The 23746-nt window shown below is 43.9% G+C and overlaps 2 protein-coding genes and 1 long non-coding RNA gene across 10 annotated transcripts in view; 1 reads left to right on the top strand and 2 right to left on the bottom strand.

Annotated features, from left to right (window-relative positions):
- The window catches only part of LOC109902685 (dynamin-2), a 28824-nt gene extending 20007 nt beyond the window's left edge, over positions 1–8817 (bottom strand). For all 4 annotated transcript variants that reach the window (XM_020499265.2, XM_020499266.2, XM_020499264.2 and 1 more), the window contains exons 1-7: positions 8516–8817; positions 7999–8241; positions 1552–1625; positions 995–1144; positions 801–880; positions 580–703; positions 313–411 (exon numbers count right to left, since the gene is read on the bottom strand). In XM_020499265.2, the coding sequence (XP_020354854.1) occupies positions 313–411; positions 580–703; positions 801–880; positions 995–1144; positions 1552–1625; positions 7999–8213 (742 nt within the window). In that variant the 5' untranslated portion in view covers positions 8214–8241; positions 8516–8817. The remainder of the gene's footprint in view (positions 1–312; positions 412–579; positions 704–800; positions 881–994; positions 1145–1551; positions 1626–7998; positions 8242–8515) is intronic.
- Positions 8818–10641: 1824 nt separating this feature from the next.
- On the bottom strand, positions 10642–15206 carry mettl13 (methyltransferase 13, eEF1A lysine and N-terminal methyltransferase). 2 transcript variants are annotated; one of them, XM_020499262.2, is made up of 10 exons: positions 14025–15206; positions 13542–13811; positions 13283–13375; positions 12802–13177; positions 12481–12680; positions 12162–12351; positions 11902–12093; positions 11500–11706; positions 11211–11342; positions 10642–11038 (listed from the first exon to the last, which is right to left on the bottom strand). In XM_020499262.2, exons 1-10 carry the CDS (start codon positions 14175–14177, stop codon positions 10755–10757), a joined length of 2097 nt encoding a protein of 698 aa, XP_020354851.1. In that variant the 5' UTR covers positions 14178–15206; the 3' UTR covers positions 10642–10754. The 2 variants fall into 2 exon arrangements, with proteins under 2 accessions (XP_020354851.1, XP_020354852.1); XM_020499263.2 differs by having other exon boundaries at positions 11902–12090; positions 14025–14452.
- On the top strand, positions 14555–23501 carry LOC109902684 (uncharacterized). 4 transcript variants are annotated; one of them, XR_002256919.2, is made up of 4 exons: positions 14555–14659; positions 16065–16122; positions 16338–16505; positions 21684–23501. It is a non-coding gene; the product is annotated as an uncharacterized LOC109902684 (long non-coding RNA). The 4 variants fall into 4 exon arrangements; XR_002256918.2 differs by having other exon boundaries at positions 14573–14918; XR_004202357.1 differs by lacking the exon at positions 14555–14659 and adding an exon at positions 15309–15430.
- Positions 23502–23746: the final 245 nt, after the last annotated feature.

The following is a 23746-nucleotide window of genomic DNA, read 5'->3' on the forward strand; positions in this document are numbered from 1 at the left end:
TCTCTCTACTGTAACAGCAGTACTAACAGTAGGCTCCATGTATAATGTATTACCTGAAGGATCAAGCATGACCCTGCACCTGGCACAGATTTACCCAGCCAGCCAGCCTAGACCCTGACCCCCCTCCCCACACACACACTCCCAGGGCAGGCTGGCACTGATTGTAATACTGTAACTCCACCCGTGAGCTCAGCATGGCAGGAGGACATCAAGCCTCCATTTCAACACTTACCTCAGCCTGGTCACGGGTGATGTTATGGGAACATTATTGGAACATTATGGGGAACATTATGGTAATAAAAGCCCATGTACCTCTGCGTAGAGGCAGTAACCTGTTCTCCAGTATGTGCCGGGCATCCGTTCCCTCGTCCATCAGATCCAACTTAGTGATCACCCCTATGGTCCGCAGGCCTGGTGGAAAACAATGAAAAAGAAAGTCAAACAGTACCCATGTTATATTCACTTCCAATGTACTGAATATTTTCACCATTGAAAAAAGAATGAAGAAAGAATGCTATATCTATGATTTGGACTATGTGAAAAGGTGCTGGGGGAGATGTTCTGTCCTTCTGGTCTCACCCTGAGGGTCCACATCCTTGGCCAGTTTGAGAGCGTCAGAGTTGGCCAGGTCCATGTTAGCTGGAGTCACAGCCAAGACCAGACAGTTGTCTTTACAGATAAACTGCATGATCATGTCCCTCACCTGGGGAACAAATACAATACAACTTTATTTATGAAAGGAGAAGAAGGGTGGGAGAAATTGTCTTATAATATTGTTGAATTGTACTGATGTGTCTGACCTGGTACTCTATATCAGCCGGCTGGTCTCCTACAGGCACTTTGGTAATGCCAGGCAGATCCACCAGGGTCAGGTTCAACACTGAGGACAAACAGACACACATATTTATGCATTGAAGCATCCGGTTTAGGTTGAGATGCAGGGTGTGCTACCATGTGGGGAGTGTGTAAGAGTAGTACACTGTGGTGTGTGTACCGTGAGGGGAATAAACTCGTAGGTTGATGGGGACAGGAGAGACGCCCTTATTGGTTCCAGTGAGTCTCACTGTCTCTGCTTCGATCTCCTGGCGAACTTCCTGAAAGTCTGAAAACATCTTCCCCTTACAGTGGAGAAACTCTGCATACTCTACAGAGATAGAGGGGTGGGAGAGAGAGAGATGCAGGGGATCAATGCCCATTTCACACAGACATCAAATATAAATATATTATACCAATCTTCGGACACATACGTCAGGCGTCAGATATCTAGTCTCGTTTGTATATATGACATCATTGCTGTATCTGCACTACACAGATAACAAACCCTGGAGCTTAGGGGAACAGAGCAGTACGATGTGCCTCCTAGTTGTGTACAATTAACAGCGTTCCATAATTGTCCCTGAAGACAGACAGACAGACAGATAGTCACATATAGACAGAGTGACAGAAGTCTAATGTGATGTATCCTACATCACGTGTGTGTGTGTGTGTGTGTGTGTGTGTGTGTGTGTGTGTGTGTGTGTGTGTGTGTGTGTGTGTGTGTGTGTGTGTTACCTGTGCTGGCAGAGATGAGCTGGAGGACCAAGGGTCTGCGGGTGACAATGCCAGAACCCCGGGGGAGGAAGTCCCTGAGAGGAGAGGAAGAGAAATGGGATAGAGGAATAGAAGAGTCAGGAGATTAAAGACTGACCCCCTTTGGCATCTCTCTCACTGCCAAACAACAGATACACAGTGCGTCTGTGTATTAGCTCTATAGAGGAAGCTCCACTCTAAGGCACAATGCCAGGGCAGTCAGAGGCTCAGAGCCAATGCACACTTGGCCAAGTCGAGCCAGCACATTTTATCAGAGTCTGAAATACTAGACCGGCTCTCTCAACCTCACCATCTTTACTACTACAACACTTATTTGTGGAGGGCTTACATACCGGTCTAGGTTTTTCCAGTGCAGGCAGGGGCATGTTCATTTATGTGTGACGACTAGGACACAGCTAGTGGAGGTTTGTTTTACTTTTAAAAGACAAGAGAAAGATGATATCAAGCACACCATTGGAACCTGAAGCATCTCTAACGTATTACAATAGCTCTACATACAATAGCTCTACATCTCAATGTCAAAACAAGCCCCCACTCAGGCTACAGTATCAAGTACAAAGCAATAATGTGTGGAAAACACGATGACGTATTTATTGTCTTTCATTCCAACTTCAGAGTGCCACCTTTTTCCTGTTGTCCCGTTTTGTATTTATTTTACAGCATCCTACCTCCATTTATAATTCAGCTGTGACAACACAACATCCCTGGAGAGAGGAAGGACTGACACTCAGGGCAGGAGATACAGCTGGATTCAGCCTTCAGACATGAAGTCAGTGAGTCAGAGACAGAAAACACTGATAAAGGGGACACATTCTGCCAAGGACACGCTTCAGTGTTGTTGTTAGCCTGTTACTGTGGACGTGTGTCTGTGTGTCGTACGGCAGCAGAGAGAGTTCTCACCAGGTCAACAGCTCTCCTCCAGGGTCAGTTGATAGGAAATGAAGTAGAGGCTGCGTCATGCCTGTCTGAAAGAGGTCCTGCTTATATGTCAGTCAGTAAGGAGGAGACATCAAGCATCAGCACACAGAGAGAGGGAAGAAAGCAACACAATGCCCTCTTCAGTTCAGCTCTGTTAGCTCAATGACTGACTGCACGTGCTCTAAGGCATACTCTGTTCCCTGACCTCTCTCTGATTCCAGTCCTTCAGCACAGACCCAGTCCTCAGCAGGGAGCCTGCTAGATAAGCCACCAAGTGCTGGTCACTGTCACACAGCCATCACTCTCACACAGCCATCACTCTCACACAGCCATATCAGGCAGCCAGTAACCACTTCACTCTCAAATGCCAACATTGGCGGTTAATACTGTTTAAATAAAAATATATACACTACCGTTCAAAAGTTTGGAGTCACTTAGAAATGTCCTTGTTTTTGAAAGAAATGCATATTTTTTGTTCATTAAAATAACATCAAATTGATCAGAAATACAGTGTAGACATTGTTAATGTTGTAAATGACTATTGTAGCTGGAAACGGCTGACTTTTTATGGAATATCTACATAGGCGTACAGAGGCCCATTATCAGCAACCATCACTCCTGTGTTCCAATGGCACATTGTGTTAGCTAATCCAAGTTTATCATTTTAAAAGGCTAATTGATCATTAGAAAACCCTTTTGCAATTATGTTAGCACAGCTGAAAACTGTTGTTTTGATTAAAGAAGCAATACAACTGGCCTTCTTTAGACTTGTTGCGTATCTGGAGCAACAAAGCCTCCTTCACTCACGCCGCCAAACATACCCTCGTAAAACTGACTATCCTACCAATCCTCGACTTCGGCGATGTCATTTACAAAATAGCTTCCAATACTCTACTCAGCAAACTGGATGCAGTCTATCACAGTGCCATCCGTTTTGTCACCAAAGCCCCTTATACCATCCACCACTGCGACCTGTATGCTCTAGTCAGCTGGCCCTCACTACATATTTGTCGCCAGGCTCCAGGTCATCTATAAGTCTATGCTAGGTAAAGCTCTGCCTTATCTCAGCTCACTGGTCACAATAACAACACCCACCTGTAGCACTCGCTCCAGCAGGTATATCTCACTGGTCATCCCCAAAGCCAACACCCCCTTTGGCCGCCTTTCCTTCCAGTTCTCTGCTGCCAACGACTGGAACGAATTGCAAAAATCGCTGAAGCTGGGGACTTATATTTCCCTCACTAACTTTAAACATCAGCTATCTGAGCAGCTAACCAATCGCTGCAGCTGTATATAGCCCATCTGTAAATAGCCCACCCAATCTACCTACCCCATCCCCATATTGTTTTTATTTACTTTTCTGCTCTTTTGCACACCAGTACTTCTATTTGCACATCACCATCTGCTCATCTATCACTCCAGTGTTCATTTGCTAAATTGTAATTACTTCGCTACTGTGGCCTATTTATTGCCTTACCTCCTCACGCCATTTGCACACACTGTATTTTCTTTTTTTTCTATTGTGTTATTGACTGTACGCTTGTTTATTCCATGTGTAACTCTGTGTTGTTGTTTGTGTCGCACTACTTTGCTTTATCTTGGCCAGGTCGCAGTTGTAAATGAGAACTTGTTCGACTAGCTTACCTGGTTAAATAAAGGTGATTTATTTTTTATTTTTAATAAAATCAGCATTTGTGGGTTCGATTACAGGCTCAAAATGTCCCCAAACTTTTGAACGGTAGTGTATATACAGTGGCAAGAAAAATTATGTGAACCCTTCGTAATATCTAATTTTCTGCATAAATTGGTCATAAGATTTGATCAGATCTTCATCTAGGTCACAACAATAGACAAACACAGTCTGCTGAAACTAATAAACACAAACAATTAATCGTTTTCATGTCTTTTTTGAACACACCGTGTAAACATTCACAGTGCAGGGTGGCAAAAGTATGTGAACGCTTGGATCTAATAACTGGTTGACCCTCCTTTGGCAGCAATAACCTCAACCAAACATTTTCTGTAGTTGCGGATCAGACCTGCACGACGGTCAGGAGAAATTTTGGACCATTCCTCTTTACAAAACTGTTTCAGTTCAGCAATATTCATGGGATGTCTGGTGTAAACTGCTCTCTTGAGGTCATGCCACAGCATCTCAATCGAGTTGAGATCAGGACTCTGACTGGGCCAATCCAGAAGGCGTATTGTCTTCTGTTGAAGCCATTCTGTTGTTGATTTACATCTGTGTTTTGGGTCGTTGTCCTGTTGCATCACCCAACATCTTTTGAGCTTCAATTGGCAGACAGACAGCCTAACATTCTCCTGCAAAATGTCTTGATAAACTTGGGAATTCATTGTTCCGTCAATGATAGCAAGCTGTCCAGGCCCTGAGGCAGCAAAGCAACACCAAACCACGATGCTCCCTCCACCATACTTTACAGTTGGGATGAGGTTGAGATGTTGGTGTGCTGTGCCTTTTTTCTCCACACCTAGTGTTGTGTGTTCCTTCCAAACAACTCAACTGTAGTTTCATCAGTCTACAGAATATTTTGCCAGTAGCTCTGTGGAACACCCAGGTGCACTTTTGCAAACGTCAGATGCGCAGCAATGTTTTTTTGGACAGCAGTGGCTCCTTCCGTGCATTCTTGTTTAGTGTTTTATGTATCGTAGACTCGTCAACAGAGATGTTAGCATATTCCAGAGATTTCTGTAAGTCTTTAGCTGGCACTCTAGGATTCTTCCTAACCTTATTGAGCATTCTGCGCTGTGCACTTGCAGACATCTTTGCAGGATGGCCACTCGTAGGGAGAGTAGCAACAGTGCTGAACTTTCTCCATTTATAGACAATTTGTGTTACCATGGACTGATGAACATCAAGGCTTTTAGAGATTATGTTGTAACCCTTTCCAGCCTTATGCAAGTTAACAATTCTTAATCTTAGGTCTTCTGAGATCTCTTTTGTTCGAGGCATAGTTCACATCAGGCAATGCTTCTTGTGAATAGCAAACTCACATTTTGTGAGTGTTTTTTATTGGGCAAGGCAGCTCTAACCAACATCTCCAATCTCCAAGCTGACTCCTGACTACAATTAGCTTTTGGAGAAGTAATTTGCATAGGGGTTCACATACTTTTCCCAACCTACACTGTGAATGTTTAAATGATGTATTCAATATAGAAAAGAAAAATACAATAATTTGTGTTATTAGTTTAAGCACACTGTTTGTCTGTTGTTAGATGAAGATCAGATCAAATTTGATGACCAATTTATGCAGAAATCCAGGTAATTCCAAAGGGTCCACATACTTTTTATTGCTACTGTATATTTAACAACGCAAGTCAGTTAAGAACAAATTCTTATTTACAATGACGGCCTACACCGGCCGACTCTTTTCTCTGTATATATCAATGATGTTGCTCTTGCTGCGGGCGTTTCCCTGATCCACCTCTACGCAGACGACACCATTCTGTATACTTCTGGCCCTTCCTTGGACACTGTGCTATCTAACCTCCAAACGAGCTTCAATGCCATACAACACTCCTTCCGTGGCCTCCAACTGCTCTTAAACGCTAGTAAAACCAAATGCATGCTTTTCAACCGTTCGCTGCCTGCACCTGCACACCCGACTAGCATCACCACCCTGGATGGTTCCGACCTAGAATATGTGGACATCTATAAGTACCTAGGTGTCTGGCTAGACTGTAAACTCTCCTTCCAGACTTATATCAAACATCTCCAATCCTAAATCAAATCTAGAGTCGGCTTTCTATTTCGTAACAAAGCCTCCTTCACTCACGCCGCCAAACTTACCCTAGTAAAACTGACTATCCTACCGATCCCGAAAGGCCTGATGGTGTACTTACTACGTGCACATGCTAAAAGTAAGGAAAGAGTTGGGTAGATAACTAAGTGTGTAATTGTAGCAAAGTATTTTATTTTAAATCAGATCTCTTAAACAATGTTAATGTTGTTCTATTATCTATACAATAGGCCATAGTTGATTTTGGCCCTATAGACCTGGGATATTCGTACGTTCCGTTTTGATTGGGTTATTTAGCCTAGAAACCTTTAGGCCTGCCTATAAAAAAATATATAAAAAACTCTGCATCTCTGCCCAGCCTGGCAAGAGAGGCCTAAAGGGTGTTTAGGATCCCCAGTGGCTCTGCAACCGCGGGGAGGATATTCTCCGCTGCTGGCCTGCTCTCCAGGCGAGCCTGAATCCACAGACTGGCCAAACTGGTGTTTCTAAAAATGAATTAAAAAGACACTTTCGTTTAATTTGTATTTCATTCTAAGTAAGTCACAGCCTATATGCGCAATTTATAGATGATTTAATCCAACTAAATATTGTTTAAATGCTGAGCGCTTTATGTCCCTACCAGTCTATTGTATCGCACTTGCAAAAGCTTCACAATGTATTTCTTTATAAGCTATAGCCTTGAAATAATTGAAATAATATAGACTAATAATAATAATAATATACACTTCTTAGGCTCCCTGTCTGGCTCCTGACCTATTTAGAGTGTTTATATGCTGTTTAATATGGCATGTAGTCTATTTGAAATGATAAGCGCTTCTTACATTCACCTTTTCATGTTAATTAAAATAGCTACTTTTCATTCAAATCCATATGCTTTGGTTTCAATACTTCAAAACCAAATGGTAGGTCCAGGTAGTCACAAAAATAGATGGCTGTTGGTTAAATTGGGATTTTTATGAATGGCGCGAATTTGGAGTGTCAGTTTTTTTTCCTCGGAGAGCGGGGCGGTTTTCAGTGGAGCGTTGGAAAGGACATGGAGCACAGGAGCCGTGCACAATCACTGCTCCATGATAAATGAGCGGGATTTCCAACTGCCCTCACATGCTCTGACAGCAAGCAGGTTAGCAGTTACACTGGTGGAGACTGCTGTTGCTGCTACTGCAGACCTTCATTGCAAAACAGTGTTTCAATCAGTTATTTTGTGACGTGAAAATATTTAGTCTAGTTTAATCTAAAAAGGATAACCTAACATTTCACGGTTTTTATTTTTATGGAATTCACTGAGTAGGATGATCCTCCCCTTCCTCCTGAGCCCCCACTTCATGCCAACCATTCTGAGAAAGAGAAGGAGATAATCTTATTGTCTCCTCTCTCCATCTGCTATGATCTGAAAACACTTGTTTACACATCATGCCTATTGTCACATAACTTAACTAATTTGTAACAATGGAGAAGGATCAGCTGCTTCAAACATAACTACCCTTGGCAGAGGGTTTAGTAAACAACCCATGCTAGCTCTCACTGAATAGGAGAGGACGTCTGTCTGCAGTGTGCATTCATTTGGAGAGGTCAACTGTTGGGAACCATGAATCTCTACCAAACTCAAAACAGCCAGCATCTGAATAACCCATTATTGAATAACATCATGAATGGTTTCCTGCACATGAATGGTTCTGGTGCATTAGCTGATGTCTTATGGTTGATGATCACTAGCTAGGTCTGACGACCATACCTGCCCACAAAGTTCTCCAACACAGAGCTCTTGCCTGCGCTCTGACCGCCAACGACCGCTATCTGCGGCAGGTCTAGGTTGCAGCTCTGGCCAATGGTGCTGAAGGCGTCCTGGAGCCTATTCACCAAGGGGATCAGCTCCTCCATCCCCCGGTTGCCCATGGCGACAGTGTCCGTCCGACTGTCAACCACCTGAATTTGTACAGACAACACCATCCGGACCGAACTTTCTGGTTCGGTTAACCTGGGAAGAATGACATAATTGTGGACAAGCAAATTTGCCAAATTTACACGAATAAATTTAAGCATTCAAAAATAATGTTATTTGGGATATTTTGATAGCTGAGCTGACAACAACCAGTGAGCAAGCTATTGTAGCTATCGCAGGGCTAACAACAACTTCAAGTGAGTGCTGGCCCTGGTTGATATTTATTGAATCGGCATGCCACTAAAAAAAATAGTAAGTTTGTATATGTATTCATTATTTATAGTTTTTTAGCTAGCGGCTGTCTGGATACCTGGTAGTCGGTCTAAAAATCAGTTCTCTCTCTTGTCTTGCTGTTAACGTTAGCAATGGTACTGTCAAATCCAACTTGGCACCGCCGTGGTCCAGACACCCTGTGCGAGCAAGCCTAACCCAAACGCAAGTTACACCCTGTGTTTAATATTTACTTCCTGTTGGAAAAGACGATCCCAAAAAGTCAAAGAGAGAATCGTGTAGGTAACATTTCCTCCGGTGGACTTTGAATCTCATTCGACACGGTTAAGCCAGTGAAACAACTCGATGACAATTTGATCAATTTGACAGTTAACGGGTCTCTCTCTGCGCATGCGTACAAATATGTGCAGCAGTTGCCAGAAAGTCTGCACGCCCATTCATGGCTGTTAACAGAACAGATGGCCAGTTAAAATATTGATTTTGCTTGACAGACAGGTAATATTCCCGCCTCCAGCCCAGGGCTATTTAAATCACACCCACCTCGCAGTAACTGTCTCTCTTGACCATGTAGTCTGGAGACTGTAACCATACCACACGATTCATCTACTGTAAATAACACGGCTGCATTCTTTGGCAGTGAGAGAGAGTATGTGTGAGTGAGAGGCAGTGCTGTATCAAATCAGCTGTGGGTAGGGGGATCTTTATGCAAAAGATTTCAGATTCAAATCTGCCAGAAAAAAATAGCATAAGAAAATCACTCCAGGGTTCATCATCAATAAACACCAGAGAAAAGTTTGAGAATAAAACGTTTATTTATTCTGTTGGGACCAAGTATACAGAACAAAAATATAAACCCAACATGTTATGTGTTGGTCCCATGTTTCATGAGCTGAAATAAAAGATCAGGGGATTTTTCCATAGCACAAAAAAATATTTATCTAAAATTGTGCATTTGTTTACATCCCAGTTAGTGAGTATTTTTCCTTTGCCAGGATAATCCATCCACCTGACAGGTGTGGTATATCAAGAAGCTGATTAAACAGCAGGATCATTACACAGGTCCACCTTGTGCTGGGGACAAAAAATGGCCACTCTAAAATGTGCAGTTGTCACACAATGCAATGCCACAGATGTCTCAAGTTTTAAGGGAGCGTGCAATTGGCATGTTGACTGCAGGAATGTCCACCAGAGACGTTGCCAGAGAATTTAATGTTAATTTCTCTACTATAAGCCACCTCTAACGTCATTTTAGATAATTTGGCAGTACTTCCAACCGGCCTCACACCTGCAGACCACATGTAACCACACCAGACCAGGACCTCCACAACCGGCTTCTTCGCCTGCGGGATCGTGGGTTTGCATAACCAAATCATTTCTGCACAAACTGTTAGAAACCATATCTGAGAAGTTCATCTGTTTACTCGTCATCCTCACCAGGGTCTTGACCTGACTGCAGTTCAGCACCGTAACAGACTTCTGTGAGCAAATGCTCACCTTGGATGGCCACCAGCTGGAGGAGAAGTGTGGTCTTCATAGATGAATCCCAGTTCCAACTGTACCGGGCAGATGGCAGACATGGCATTGTGTGGGTGAGCGGTTTGGTGATGTCAACGTTGTGAACAGAGTGCCCCATGGTAGCGGTGGGGTTATGGTAAGGGCAGGCATAACCTACAGACAACGAACACAACTGCATTTTATCGATGGCAACTTGAATGCACAGAGAAACCGCAACGAGATCCTGAGGCCCATTGTTGTGCCACTCATCCGCTGCCATCACCTCATGTTTCAGCATGATAATGCAAGACCCGATGTTGTAAGGATCTGTATACATTTCCTGGAAGGTGAAAATGTCCCACTTCTTCCATAGCTTGCATGCTCACCAGATATGTCAACCAATGAGCATGTTTGGGATGATCTGGATCGACGTGTACGACAGTGTGTTCCAGTTCCCGCCAATATCCAGCAACTTCACAAATCCATTGAAGAGTGGGACAACAGTCCATTGGCCACAATCAACAGCCTGATAAACTCTATGCGAAGGAGATGTGACACACCAGATACTGACTGGTTTCCTGATCCACGCTCTACAGATTCATCTGTATTCCCAGTCGTGAAATCCTATAGGTTAGGGCCTAATTATTTTATTTAAATCAAATGATTTCCTAATATGAACTGCAACTCTGAAATTATCACATGTAGCATTTATATTTTTGTTCAGTATACATCTGAACATTTTTATTTCATACATTGCATGTAGCATTTTGAGAATTAAAATGATACTTTTTCACATTGTCCTCTTCTCCTCATCCCCCTCTCCCTCATGCCACGTTCAGGTCCTCTAGCAGCTCAGTGATGTCTATCTGAGGGATGCAGGTTGCTGCTCTACTGCTGTTCATGCCCAGTGCTACCTGTAGAGTCTTCCCTGCCTTCAGCAGGCTGGGCGGGACCCCTGTCTCCCCCGTTCCCCTGGAGCACAGCAGCACCTCGTTGACCTCCCCCTCGATGCCCCGGGAGAGCACACGCGGGAACACACCCCGCACACGACCCAACACACTCTTCTTCAATGCAGAGTCACGACACACCAGGTTCAACATGAACACACCTGGTGGGGAGGGGGTGACAGAGACGGACAGAGGAGGGAGGGTGTAATATGGTGAGATACAAGACACACCTCGATAAGACCTAGGTCTCCAGGCTTTGAAAAATGTAACATTTTAGATTTGGAAAATAAAGCAGGCTATCTCCTTGAAAGTTATTAAAAAAACGTACTGTACCTCGAGATGTCAGCAGATTGCCAACTCTCTCCAGGAAGGCTGTTTCTACAAAGGCAGGAGGAGGACAGCTCATGCCCAAACTGGGGTCCTTACTGTCCACATCAAACATGATGACATCATACTGATGACCACCTAGACAGGTAAGAGAATAATGTTAATCGTGTGCATGCTCGAGGTTACAAATGTGCTCTTGAAGCAACCTTTTACTTTCCCCCTCCCACCTTAAATGTGTATCCGGTATCACTTCCTCATCTCCCTCTCTCGTCCCCCTCCCTCCCAGCACTCTCACCTTCTCTCTCAATGTTGTTAATGTGTTCCAGTCCATCTCCCAGTGTGACAGTGAGCCTGTCATCAGGTGTGAAGCCGAACCATCCCTGAGCCACCTCCAGTACTGCTGGATCCAGCTCCACCACCTCCACCCTGGCTCCAGGTACAAAGTCCCGCAGGAACTGGGGCAACCCTCCTCCACCCAGTCCTACCAGGAGCACTGACACATCTACAGAGAAGTTATAGGAGACATGACAGACAGGAGACATTTGGCTGATTCATCAGATCTGTCGTGTCAAGTGACCAAACATCCTGTGGGCAAAAATAGTGGATTTGAGAAAAAGTGTCAAACACAGACTGCTATTTGGCAGGTATGTGGGCACAGGGCGACTGACTTGCAGACAATGCTGGCAAATACACCTACCTTTGTTGTGGTCGGTGCCCACTCCTAGCATGGCGAGGCCAGCCACCATGACCCTGTGGTGGGCACAGCATAGATAGCCTTTGTCCACCTCCAGGGCGCCACCTGGTGTCTGGGATGGGGTTGTCATGGGGGGAGGGGCAGAGGGCTTGGCTTTCCTTCTGCTCTTTTTATTCTTCTGAGATGAGGCTGCTGCTAAAGTTAAAGAGACGGTTAGCTACTGAACTCACCAAGTAATAAAAACTGTGTGTGTTTGTTCTCACCTGCTGCTGGATTAGTGAGGCGGCTCTCTGACTGGACCAGTCCGTCATTACCCAGGAAAACCAGTCTACGGTAGAGCTGACCATCCTCTCCTCTCACATCCTCTACAGAGTACTGACCACTCAGATCACTGGTACCATGACTCACCACCTCCCTCCAACCCAGCTCACCTCCCACCGACAGGAATGGAACCTACAGGGGGAGGGACAGGGATGGGGAGAGGGAGACGGGGAAAATGAGTGAAGTGGGCCAGATGATAGAGAAATTAGGAAACATGTTTTTTAACTACAACCCAAAATAGAATAATCACAACTTCCCTACTTTCTGATTGGCTGGCATCCCAGGGGGGGCGAGTTCCATCACCATGGGGGAGAGCTCTGATTGGACAGCCTGCATGTCGGTATACTCCTGTTCTCTGTGCATGGCCACGACAACCAGACGTCTGAAGTTTGCGCTAGCCGCTAGTTGGCCCCGCCCCTCGGCCAAGCCGTACAGCCAATCAGTCTCTCTGCCCTGAGGCACTGTCAGGGTTGAGACAGGAAGAGCCAGGTTTAGAATGCAGCCAAGAGCAGAAAGGAAAGACAAACATACCCATGTTTTTCCACCCAGGTGTGCCGATATACGACAAATCCTATCCCTCACCTATGAAGATGGCAAAGTGGTTTGCACGGGGAACCTTGGCACCAGGGGGGCAGTCCTGTACGGTGAGGGTGTAGCGGGGTCGCCCAGTGGGGGCGTGGCAGAGGGTCAACGAGGGGGTAGAGGTCGCGTCTGTACCTGTACGGAGCCTCTGTCTCAGCATGGCATACGCCTGGCGCTCTCTCACCACAGACAGCAGGTCTGCCACCACGGGAAGCCTCACGGGGTCACCATCCTCCCCTTGGCACATCTCCAGGATGGGCATGGGCATTGGCTGGCGGAACTTTGTGCAAACCAATACGAAGACAGGCAGAGCGAAGGAAGAGACCTCCTGGCTCTCTGGGTCACCCAGACAATGAAGTCTCACAGCCCAGCCCACCTACATTTCAATAATTTTGAAAATGCTCTTATCCTGAGTGAATTGAATTAAAGTAGGTAAGGCAACCATCTATCACTATCAATGCATCTAACCTAAGCCTTTTACCTGGATGAAGTGCTCCACCGCCAGCTTGATGACACTCTCCTGGGCCAGGGTCACACAGACGTAGCGGCCTCCTATACCCAGGACACGGCCCACCTACACAAACACAAGGCATAAAGGGTTTATTGCATGTGAATAAACTTTAAGACACATTTTACTAACTGGTAGGTGGCCAACACTCCTGGAGTGCTACTCTGTGCAGGGATTCTGGCTTTGTTAAACTATTTTATAATCCCTGTCAAGCTACTCCACACCAGCACACCTCAGCCAGCATCCTCCCAGCTAGAGCCCCCTCCTGGGAGGCCATGGCGTCCAGTGTCCCCTTGTCCAGTACAGCCTGGTAGCTTCCGTCCTCGTAGGGTGTCTGGGTGGCATCCACTGTCTGGAAGGTCAGGTCTGGGCGCTGCTTGGCATTCTTCTGGTTCATGTGATTCACCACCGTCTCACTAATGTCAATGTTGGTCAGATGTCTGTAGCCAACGTCATACAGCTGCTCACTCAGCTCAGAGTTACCACAGCCCACCACCAAGACCTGGGACAGACGAGACAAGATACGCATGACTGTAAGTCGCGTTGGATAAAAGAGTCTGTTAAAGGACCCTGTCATTTGGATAGGAATTCTTCTGTGCGTCATATAATACAAGACGTACATGGCTCTTCAGTAGAAAGAAATTCAGCAGAAGACAAATTGACTGTGGAGTCTGAACATTTTCCTACATGTCAGGGTGTCAGTGTATCTGCTCACCTTATCCCGCGGTTTGATGTATTTGTGCAGCACGCCACAGAGTTTGTTGTAGTCTCCATACCACTCAAAAGCCTTCTCTCCTCTCTTCTTGAAGAAACGTTCCCAGTACTCTGCAGAACTGAACTCCTCGGCAGTGCGAGGTAGAAGACTCATCTTTAACACTTGCTAGGTCTATATCAGTAGCTAGCTAGCTACTTGTAAACAAACTAACGTTAGAATACTTTCGATTAGCTTTGAACAAGCTAGCTAAGATTCAGGAACATGCAGGACATTATACATGTGTAACGGTAGCAATTGGTAGATTGTCAATTGGTCGAAAAACGTATTACCAAGCTTGGATTTTCAGCTCCCTATCTTTCCCACATGGCATGTTCACCCGGACATTATTCTGAGCTGTACACAACTACATTTCGATTGGATAGCTCTGAATAGGCGGAGTTCCTAGTCTAATGCTGATTTGCTGAGATTCTTGACAGAAGCCTGTCATTGTCTGATGTGGAATCGGATGCCTTTGCGACCCGGCGAGTTCTGGTCCGTTGGTGATTATCTTCCGGACAACAAGAGGCATCAACATGGCTGTCCCAACCGGGAGATCTGTGGTCTCCGTGACTGGAAACGCAAATAAACTAGAAGAGGTAGCAGAATGGTTCACAAGAACCGACATTCCATTGTGAACATTAAACGTTGCAGCGTGTGCTGTTTATTAGAGGCTTTACTTTGGCTCTAGCCATGGCAGCCAACCCATGTGAATGCATGGAAATGACTGACGGGGAATGTGATGGTGGTTTTAGATTACACTTGCACAGATCAAATGGTTTGATAGCTGTTATTAGCCGATAAAATAGATTACGGTTCACCACCTAGATTACGGAGACATCATTTATAGATCGACAGGTAAGGGTTCTCTCGACCAGCGACCGGCTAGATGTTCTTTACCATTCGGCCATCAGATTTGCCACCAATGCTCCTTATAGGACACATCACTGCATTCTATACTCCTCTGTAAACTGGTCATCTCTGTATACCCCTCGCAAGACCCACTGATCGATTCTTATTTATAAAACAATTTTAGGCCTCACTCCCCCCTATCTGAGATATCTACTGCAGCACTGATCCTCCACATACAACACCCGTTCTGCATGTCACATTATATTTAAGGTCCTGAAAGCACACAGATCCCTGGGTCGCTCGTCTCTTCAGTTCGCTGCAACAAACACTCAAACTGGACTGTTTCCTCTCAATCTCTAAATTCAAAGACTCAATCTTGGACACTTACTGACAGTTGTGACGGGTGGGTATAATTTGGGGAACGTTCCAACAGGAATCTGTTCCAAAAACTTCGTAAATAACAAGGATGCCAACAAACAACGCATACACAGTTGTATAGCGGCAGAACAGGATACCAGGTAGGGAGTGGGCAATTTTGTTACGTTTTTCCACTCACCAGGTTTATTCCGAAAAATGTCTGTCCTCACTCTGGTAGCCTATGGACAAACATTAAGAATAAGCTACGTGGTGAGTTGATCATGCTACTTTGTATGCGTTGTTTGTTGGCATCCTTGTTATTAACGAAGTTTTTGGAACAGATTCCTGTTGGAACGTTCCACAAATTATACCCACCCGTTGTGACTGATTTGCGTGATGTATTGTTGTCTCTACCTTCTTGCCCTTTGTGCTGTTGTTTGTGCCTAATAATGTTTGTACAATGTTTTTTGTTTCTACCATGTTGTGTTTCTGCCTTGCTATGCTGTCTTAGTTCTGTCTTTTATGTAGTGTTGGCTCTTGTGATGTGTGTTTTGTCCTATATTTCTACATTTTAAAAATCCCAGCCCCCGTCCCAGCAAGAGGCCTTTTGATAGGCCGTCATTGTAAAACATAAAATACAATTTTGTTCTTAACTGACTTGCCTAGTTAAATAAAGACAATAAATAGATGGAGATATGTGTTGTACAAAGATAACATTAACTGAGTTACAGAAGTTTTGCAGTCTGACTAAAAGTCCATGCTATTTAAAATACTGCTCTGTTTTCTGACCAACAGGGGATTCAGATCCTGGGGGACAAGTTTCCCTACAAACTAGTGTCCAAGAAGATTGACTGTGAGTACACCTTATCAATGGTTCCTGAATAAATTGAAGCCAGAAGGTAATCAATGACTCATATAAGCTACAAAGCCTATGTTATGTATACATGAATAGTTACTTACAGTAAATGTAAAGTTACCAATTATTATGTAAGCGTGTGTGAACTGTTAAGGACCCGGTTTGGTTCTAATGATGAACTTAGCCATAAGATGCTTTTTTTTATTATATAGGATCATCTGGTTCTCATGATGAACAGCCTTAAGATGCCTTTGGGCATCGGCCCAGGTCAGTTTAAGATGCTGGCTGGGTTTGAGGATAAGTCGGCCTGGGCTCTGTGTACCTTTGCCTTCTGTCCAGGAAAAGAGGAACCGGTACAACTCTTCAGAGGGATAACTGAGGTAAGAATATCACACACACCCACCACACTGAAGATCTCTGCATGCTTGCTCTAATATACAGTACCAGTCAAAGGTTTGGACACACCTACCCATTCCAGGGTTTTTCTTTATTTTTAATATTTCCTTCATTGTAGAATAATAGTGAAGACATCTAAAACTATGAAATAACACATGATATCTTGTAGTAACCAAAAAAAGTGTTAAACAAATCAATGCCTTGATGACAGCTTTGCACACTCTTTGCGTCCTCTCAACCAGCTTCATGAGGTAGTCACCTGGAATGCATTTCAATTAACTGCGGTGCCTTGTTAAAAGTTCATTTGTGGAATTTCTTTACTTCAATGCGTTTGAGACAATCAGTTGTGTTGTGACAAGGTAGGGGTGGTATACAGAAGATAGCCCTATTTGGTAAAAGACTAAGTCCGTATAATGGCAAGGACAGGTCAAATAAGCAAAGAGAAATGACCGTCCATCATTACTTTAAGATGGTCAGTCAATCAGGAAAATTTCAAGAACTTTTCAAGTTTCTTCAAGTGCAGTTGTAAAAACCATCAAGGGCTATGATTAAACAGGCTCTCATGAAAGGAAGACCCAGAGTTACCTCTGCTGCAGAGGATAAGTTCATTAGTGTTACCAGCCTCAGAAATTGCAGCCCAAATAAATGCTTCAGAGTTCAAGTAACAGATACATCTCAACATTAACTGTTCAGAGGAGACTGAATATTGATGATGGTCCTGGGGAGGAAGGCTGCTGTTTTATGGGCTCTTAACCAACCGTGCTATTTTGTTAGATTTTTCGCATTGTTTAACCTATTTTGTACATAATGTTGCTGCTATCGTCTCTTATGACGGTAGCAGCCACTAGACATCAGAGCTTCTGGACATCTGAACAGTGATTACTCACCTCGAATTGGACAAAGATTTTTCTTTAATGAGTTGGACTGGAAGGATATAATCCAAACACCCAAACAGGCCAGCATCCCTGTCATTCATAGGTGAAAGAAACAGATTTTGTGGAACGAGATCGGGGTGCCTTGTGAGGATCAGGCGACGAGAGGCTAATCTGCCTTTTCCATCCATACTGTTAGCCAACGTTCAATCGCTGGAAAATAAATGGGACAAACTAAAAGCACGTACATCCTACCAACAGAACATTACAAACTGTAATATCTTGTGTTTCACAGAGTCATGGTTGAACAACAACATTAATAACATACAGCTGGCGGGTTATACACACTATCGGCAGGATAGAACAGCAGCCTCTGGTAAGACACGGGGTGGTGGCCTATGTATTTTTGTAAACAACAGCTAGTGCACGATATCGAAGGAAGTCTCAAGGTTGTTCTCGCCTGAGATAGAGTATCTCATGATAAGCTGTAGACCACACAATCTACCTATAGAGTTTTCATCAGTATTTTTCATAGCTGTCTACATACCATCACAGACCGATGCTGGCACTAAGATCGCACTCAATGAGCTGAATACCACCATAAGCAAACAGGAAAACGCTTATCCAGAGGCGGCGCTCCTAGTGGCCTGGGACTTAAATCAGTTTTTACCTAATTTCCATCAGCTAATCAAATGGCTACTCAGACTATTTGCATTGCCCCCCCATTCTACACTGCTGCTACTCTCTGTTATCTATGCATAGTGTCACAGGCCGGCTCATAGCCTGTGGCAAAAATGAGGGGACGCGAACAACGGGTATAGGCCAATCAAAAAGGTTCTTTATTATAAACCAGAACTATTAACTTTAAACAAAGAAAAAGGAATGAGGTGTGAAAGTATCATAATGTAAGGTGTATGTAAAGTACAGGGATGCATGGATCTGTGTGTGTGAATGACTGAGTGAAAACTATGCAAAACTACAAAGGAACAAACAAAACAGGATCATACCTGGAGGAGCAGAGAGAGAGAGAGGAGTGATTAGTGAAGCAGTTTAAATACCTCAACACCGGTACCCCCTGTATATTGCCTCGCTATTGTTATTTTACTGCTGCTCTTTAATTATTTGTTACTTTTATCTCTTACTTTTTTAGATATTTTCTTAACTGCATTATTGTTTAAGGGCTTGTAAGTAAGCATTCCACTGTACTTGTTGTTTTCGGCCCATGTGACAAATAAAACTTTTTTGACTCTGTGAATCAGGCCTTCATGGAAGAATTGCTGCAAAGAAACTTCTACTAAAGGACACCAATAATAAGAAGAGACTAGCTTGGGCCAAGAAACACGAGCAATGAACATTAGACCGGTGGAAATCTGTCCTTTGGTCTGATGAGTCCAAATGTGAGATTTTTGGTTTCAACCGCTGTGTCTTTGTGAGACACAAAGTAGGTGAACAGATGATCCCCGCATGTGTGGTTCCCACCGTGAAGCATGGAGGATGAGGTGATGTGTGGGTGCTTTGCTGGTGACACAGTCAGTGATTTATTTAGAATTCAAGGCACACTTAACCAGCATGGCTACCACAGCATTCTGCAGCGATACGCCATCCCATCTGGTTTGTGCTTAGCGGGACTATCATTACTTTTTAAACAGGACAATGACAACACACCTCCAGGCTGTGTAAGGGCTATTTGACTAAGAAGGAGAGCCATGGAGTGCTGCATCAGATGACCTGGCCTACACAATCACCTGACCTCAACTCAATTGCGATAGTTTGGGATGAGTTGGACCACAGAGTGAAGGAAAATCAGCCAACGGTCAACCGAATCATTTCTAGTCATCTCATCCTTCCAGGCTTTTCCTTCTCTTGACATTATAATGCGATTGGCAACTTTCATAATTTAGGTGCATTACCGCCACTGACCTCATTCGTCTTTTAGTCACCCATGTGGGTATAACCAATGAGGAGATGGGCGAGGTATGACTTGCAGCACGAACTGCGTCAGAAATAGAACTGACTTCTATTTTAGCCCTTGGCAACGCAGACGCTCGTTAGCGCGCAATAATTTAATAACATAGTCAGACTGTTAGCTTACACCGGGGTTTGCGTGGTCTGGTGTGAATTTCATCAGGAGTGGATTTTATACGTTTTAGTAGAAAAGGGCGGTTCCATGACACCGACGTAATGTCTATGCTCACGTGGGTGTGGCCATTGATTTGGTTAACTTCATATGAAAAACCCATACTCTCATTTAAAGGTTAACATCACATGACATCTTTTGTCACTAAAGCACTAAATAAACTTCAATTAGTGCTAAATACAACTGCTAGAATCCTGACGAGAACCCAAAAATTTGATCATATTACTCCAGTGCTAGCCTCCCTACACTGGCTTCCTGTTAAGGCAAGGGCTGATTTCAAGGTTTTACTGCTAACCTACAAAGCATTACATGGGCTTGCTCCTACCTATCTCTCTGATTTGGTCCTGCCGTACATACCTACAGGTCACAAGACGCAGGCCTCCTAATTGTCCCTAGAATTTCTTAGCAAACTCCTATAGGCTTTCTCCTATAGAGCTCAATTTTGATGGAATGGTCTGCCTACCCATGTGAGAGACGCAGACTTGATCTCAACCTTTAAGTCTTTATTGAAGACTCATCTCTTCAGTGGGTCATATGATTGCGTGTAGTCTGGCGCAGGAGTGTGAAGGTGAACGGAAAGGCTCTGGAGCAACGAACTGCCCTTGCTGTCTCTGCCTGGCCGGTTCCCCTCTTTCCACTGGGATTCTCTGCCTCTAACCTTATTACAGGGGCTGAGACACTGGCTTACTGGTGCTCTTTCATGCCGTACCTAGGAGGGGTGAGTCACTTGAGTGGGTTGAGTCACTGATGTGATCTTCCTGTCTGGGTTGGTGCCCCCCCTTGGGTTGTGCCATGGCGCAGATCTTTGTGGGCTATACTCGGCCTTGTCTCCAGGATGGTAAGTTGTTGGTTGAAGATATCCCTCTAGTGGTGTGGGGGCTGTGCTTTGGCAAAGTGGGTGGGGTTATACCCTTCCTGTTTGGCCCTGTCCGGGGGTATCATCGGATGGGGCCACAGTGTCTCCTGACGCCTCCTGTCTCAGCCTCCAGTATTTATGCTGCAGTAGTTTGTGTCGGGGGGCTAGGGTCAGTTTGTTATATCTGGAGTACTTCTCCTGTCTTATCCGGTGTCCTGTGTGAATTTAAGTATGCTCTCTCTAATTCTCTCTTTCTCTCGGAGGACCTGAGCCCTAGGACCATGCCTCAGGACTACCTGGCATGATGACTCCTTGCTGTCCCCAGCCCACCTGGCCGTGCTGCTGCTCCAGTTTTAACTGTTCTGCCTGCGGCTATGGAATCCTGACCTGTTCACCGGACGTGCTACCTGTCCCAGACCTGCTGTTTTCAACTCTCTAGAGACAGCAGGAGTGGTAGAAATACTCTTAATGATCGGCTATGAAAGGCCAACTGACATTTACTCCTGAGGTGCTGACTTGCTGCACCCTCGACAACTGCTGTGATTATTATTATTTGACCATGCTGGTCATTTATGAACATTTGAACATCTTGGCCATGTTCTGTTATAATCTCCACCCGGCACAGCCAGAAGAGGACTGGCCACCCCTCATAGCCTGGTTCCTCTCTAGGTTTCTTCCTAGGTTTTGGCCTTTCTAGGGAGTTTTACCTAGCCACCGTGCTTCTACACCTGCATTGCTTGCTGTTTGGGGTTTTAGGCTGGGTTTCTGTACAGCACTTTTAGATATCAGCTGAGGTACAAAGGGCTATATGAATAAATTGTGAAAATAAATCTTTTCACAAATAGTTTAATGAGTAATCACATGTTTCACAATATTTAGATGTAAACCTGACAGCTGGGAAATGTACAGGGAGCCACAATCTACACCCAGAAAGGGCCACATCATGACACTATTTTGACGAATCTCAAATATAAAATATATTTTGATTTGTTGAACACTTTTTTTGGTTACTACATGATTCCGTAGGTGTTGTTTTAATGTCATCACTATTATTCTACAATGTAGAAAATAGTCAAAGTAAAGAAAAATCCTTGAATGAGTAGGTGTGTCCATACTTTTGACTGGTACTGTACATGTCTTTTATCTGAACTGTTACATTGTAGAGGCCCAGAGACTTTGGATGGGACCCCTGTTTCCAGGCAGACTTTTATTGAACCAATTGACGGAAACTAATGATAGTGATTATTCCCAGTTTCACTGATGATTTGTAAGTTCTCTCTCTCTCTCATCCCTGTAGTTATGCTGAGCTACCCAAGGAGGTGAAGAACACCATTTCCCATCGGTATCAAGCTCTGGCAGCCATGTCTGAACACTTCTCCTCTCAGGACAATGGCACACCAGACAGCAAGAAGAAGATATGGCTATTAACCCCTGATCAGATCACATAACCATTAGAGGGATACAAAATCTGACCCTGTATCAGTGGTGGGGCAACTTCTACCTACTCTGACTTATGGGTATCAGAGTCTGAGCCAATCAAACAGTTCTGATGTTGAATTGAGATAGTGGTGCTTTTGATACAGTGCCTTCAAAAAGTATTCACACCCCTTGACTTTTTCCACAGTTTGATGTGTTACACATGGGATTAAAATTGAAAAAGAATTGTCAACGATCTACACAAAATACTCTACAATGTCTAAGTTGAATTTAAAAAAAAATCTATTTCTAAAACACAAAACACTATCTTGATTCGATAAGTATTCAACCCCCTGAGTCAATACATGTTATAATCACCTTTGGCAGTGATTACAACTGTGAGTCTTTCTGGGTATGTTTCGAAGAGCTTTGCACACCTGGATTGTACAATATATGCAAATTAGTATATCAAAAAAATCAAGCTCTGTCAAGTTGTTAGTTGATCATTACAACACAGCCATTTAAGTCTTGCCATAGTTTTAAGTCAAAACTGTAACTAGGTCACTCATTAAATGTTGTCTTGGTAAGCAACTCCAGCATATAATTGGCCTTGTGTTTTAGATTATTGTCCTGAAAATATGTAGAATGGTGCTGTTGTGTTGGATTTGCCCCAAACAACACTTTGTTTTCAGGACATAAAGTTAATTTCTTTGGTACATTTTTTTGCAGTTTTACGTTAGTGCCTTATTGCAAAAAGGATGCATGTTTAGGAATAAAAAAAATTGGACTGGCTTTCTTCTTTTCACTCTGTCATTTAGTTTAGTATTGTGAAGTAACTACAATTTCTTTGATCCATCCTCAGTTTTCTGCTATCACAGCCTCATTGTGAAATCCCTGAGCAGTTTCCTTCCTCTCAGGCAACTGAGTTAGGAAGGACGCCTGTATTTTTGTAGTGATTGGGTGATTGATACACCATCCAAAGTGTAATTAATAACTTCTCCATGCTCAAAGGGATGTTAAATATCTACTTTTTAATATGTACCCACCTACCAATAGGTGCCCTTTGCGAGGCATTGGAAAACCTTGCTGGTCTTTGTGTTTCAATCTGTTTTTGAAATTCACTGCTTGACTGAGAGACCTTAAAATTATCTTGATGTGTGGTGTGCAGAGATGAGTTAGTCAGTCATGTTAAATACAATTATTGCATCTGTGCAACTTATGTGACTTGTTAAGCATATTTTTTACTCTTGAACTTATTTAGGCTTGCCATAACAAAGGGGTGGAATACAATATTGACTCAAGACATTTCAGCTTTTAATTTGTACAAATTTCAAAATAATCTAATTCCACTTTGACATTATGGAGTCTTGTGTGTAGGCCACTGACACAAAATCTAAATTGAATCGATTTTAAATTCAGGCTGTAACACAACAAAATGTGGGGGAAAGTGAAGGGGTTTGAATACTTTCTGAAGGCACTCTATATGCTTTCCTTAAACTGGAAGAACTCAAGATGTATTGTGTCCTTTGTCCAACCTGGATTATGTGGGTTTAGAACCAAGACTTTTGCTTTCTAAAGTGCAGACTCCAAACCAGGACTATACTCATACTGTATGTGTGATGTGTTACTGAGGCAGGTTCTGTGGGTGTGTATGGAGTGCCCCAAGAGAAGTGTATAATAAACCATAAACATTCTGCCATCCTTAGTTTTATTTCTCTTTACGGAAGGAACACAGTGAATGTTTTCTCTTCTGTTTCTCACACTTCAATTCCCTCCTCTCCACTCGTTTCCCCTCATCACCTCTCCTCGTCTTGTCTCCCCTTCTCTGGTGAAGGTCCCATGAGTTGACGTGTGTTTTATTGTGGAAAACATTCATGAATGCAGCTGATGGGGAAAACAACTGCACTAACACATCAACCTCCACTAAAATGGAGTCTTCAGTCA

The sequence above is a fragment of the Oncorhynchus kisutch genome, linkage group LG13 (assembly GCF_002021735.2).
Source record: "Oncorhynchus kisutch isolate 150728-3 linkage group LG13, Okis_V2, whole genome shotgun sequence".
Classification (NCBI taxonomy): Eukaryota; Metazoa; Chordata; class Actinopteri; order Salmoniformes; family Salmonidae; genus Oncorhynchus; species Oncorhynchus kisutch.

What these genes read in the sequence shown, in the direction of transcription:
- mettl13 (XM_020499262.2), bottom strand. Translation starts at nt 14,177, where the DNA reads ATGAGTCTTCTACCTCGCACTGCCGAGGAGTTCAGTTCTGCAGAGTAC. An exon ending in GGGCACCGACCACAACAAAG is followed by an intron (nt 11,707 to 11,901) that starts GTAGGTGTATTT and finishes ACTTCTCTGTAG; the next exon opens with ATGTGTCAGTGCTCCTGGTA. An exon ending in TAACAACATTGAGAGAGAAG is followed by an intron (nt 11,343 to 11,499) that starts GTGAGAGTGCTG and finishes TTACCTGTCTAG; the next exon opens with GTGGTCATCAGTATGATGTC.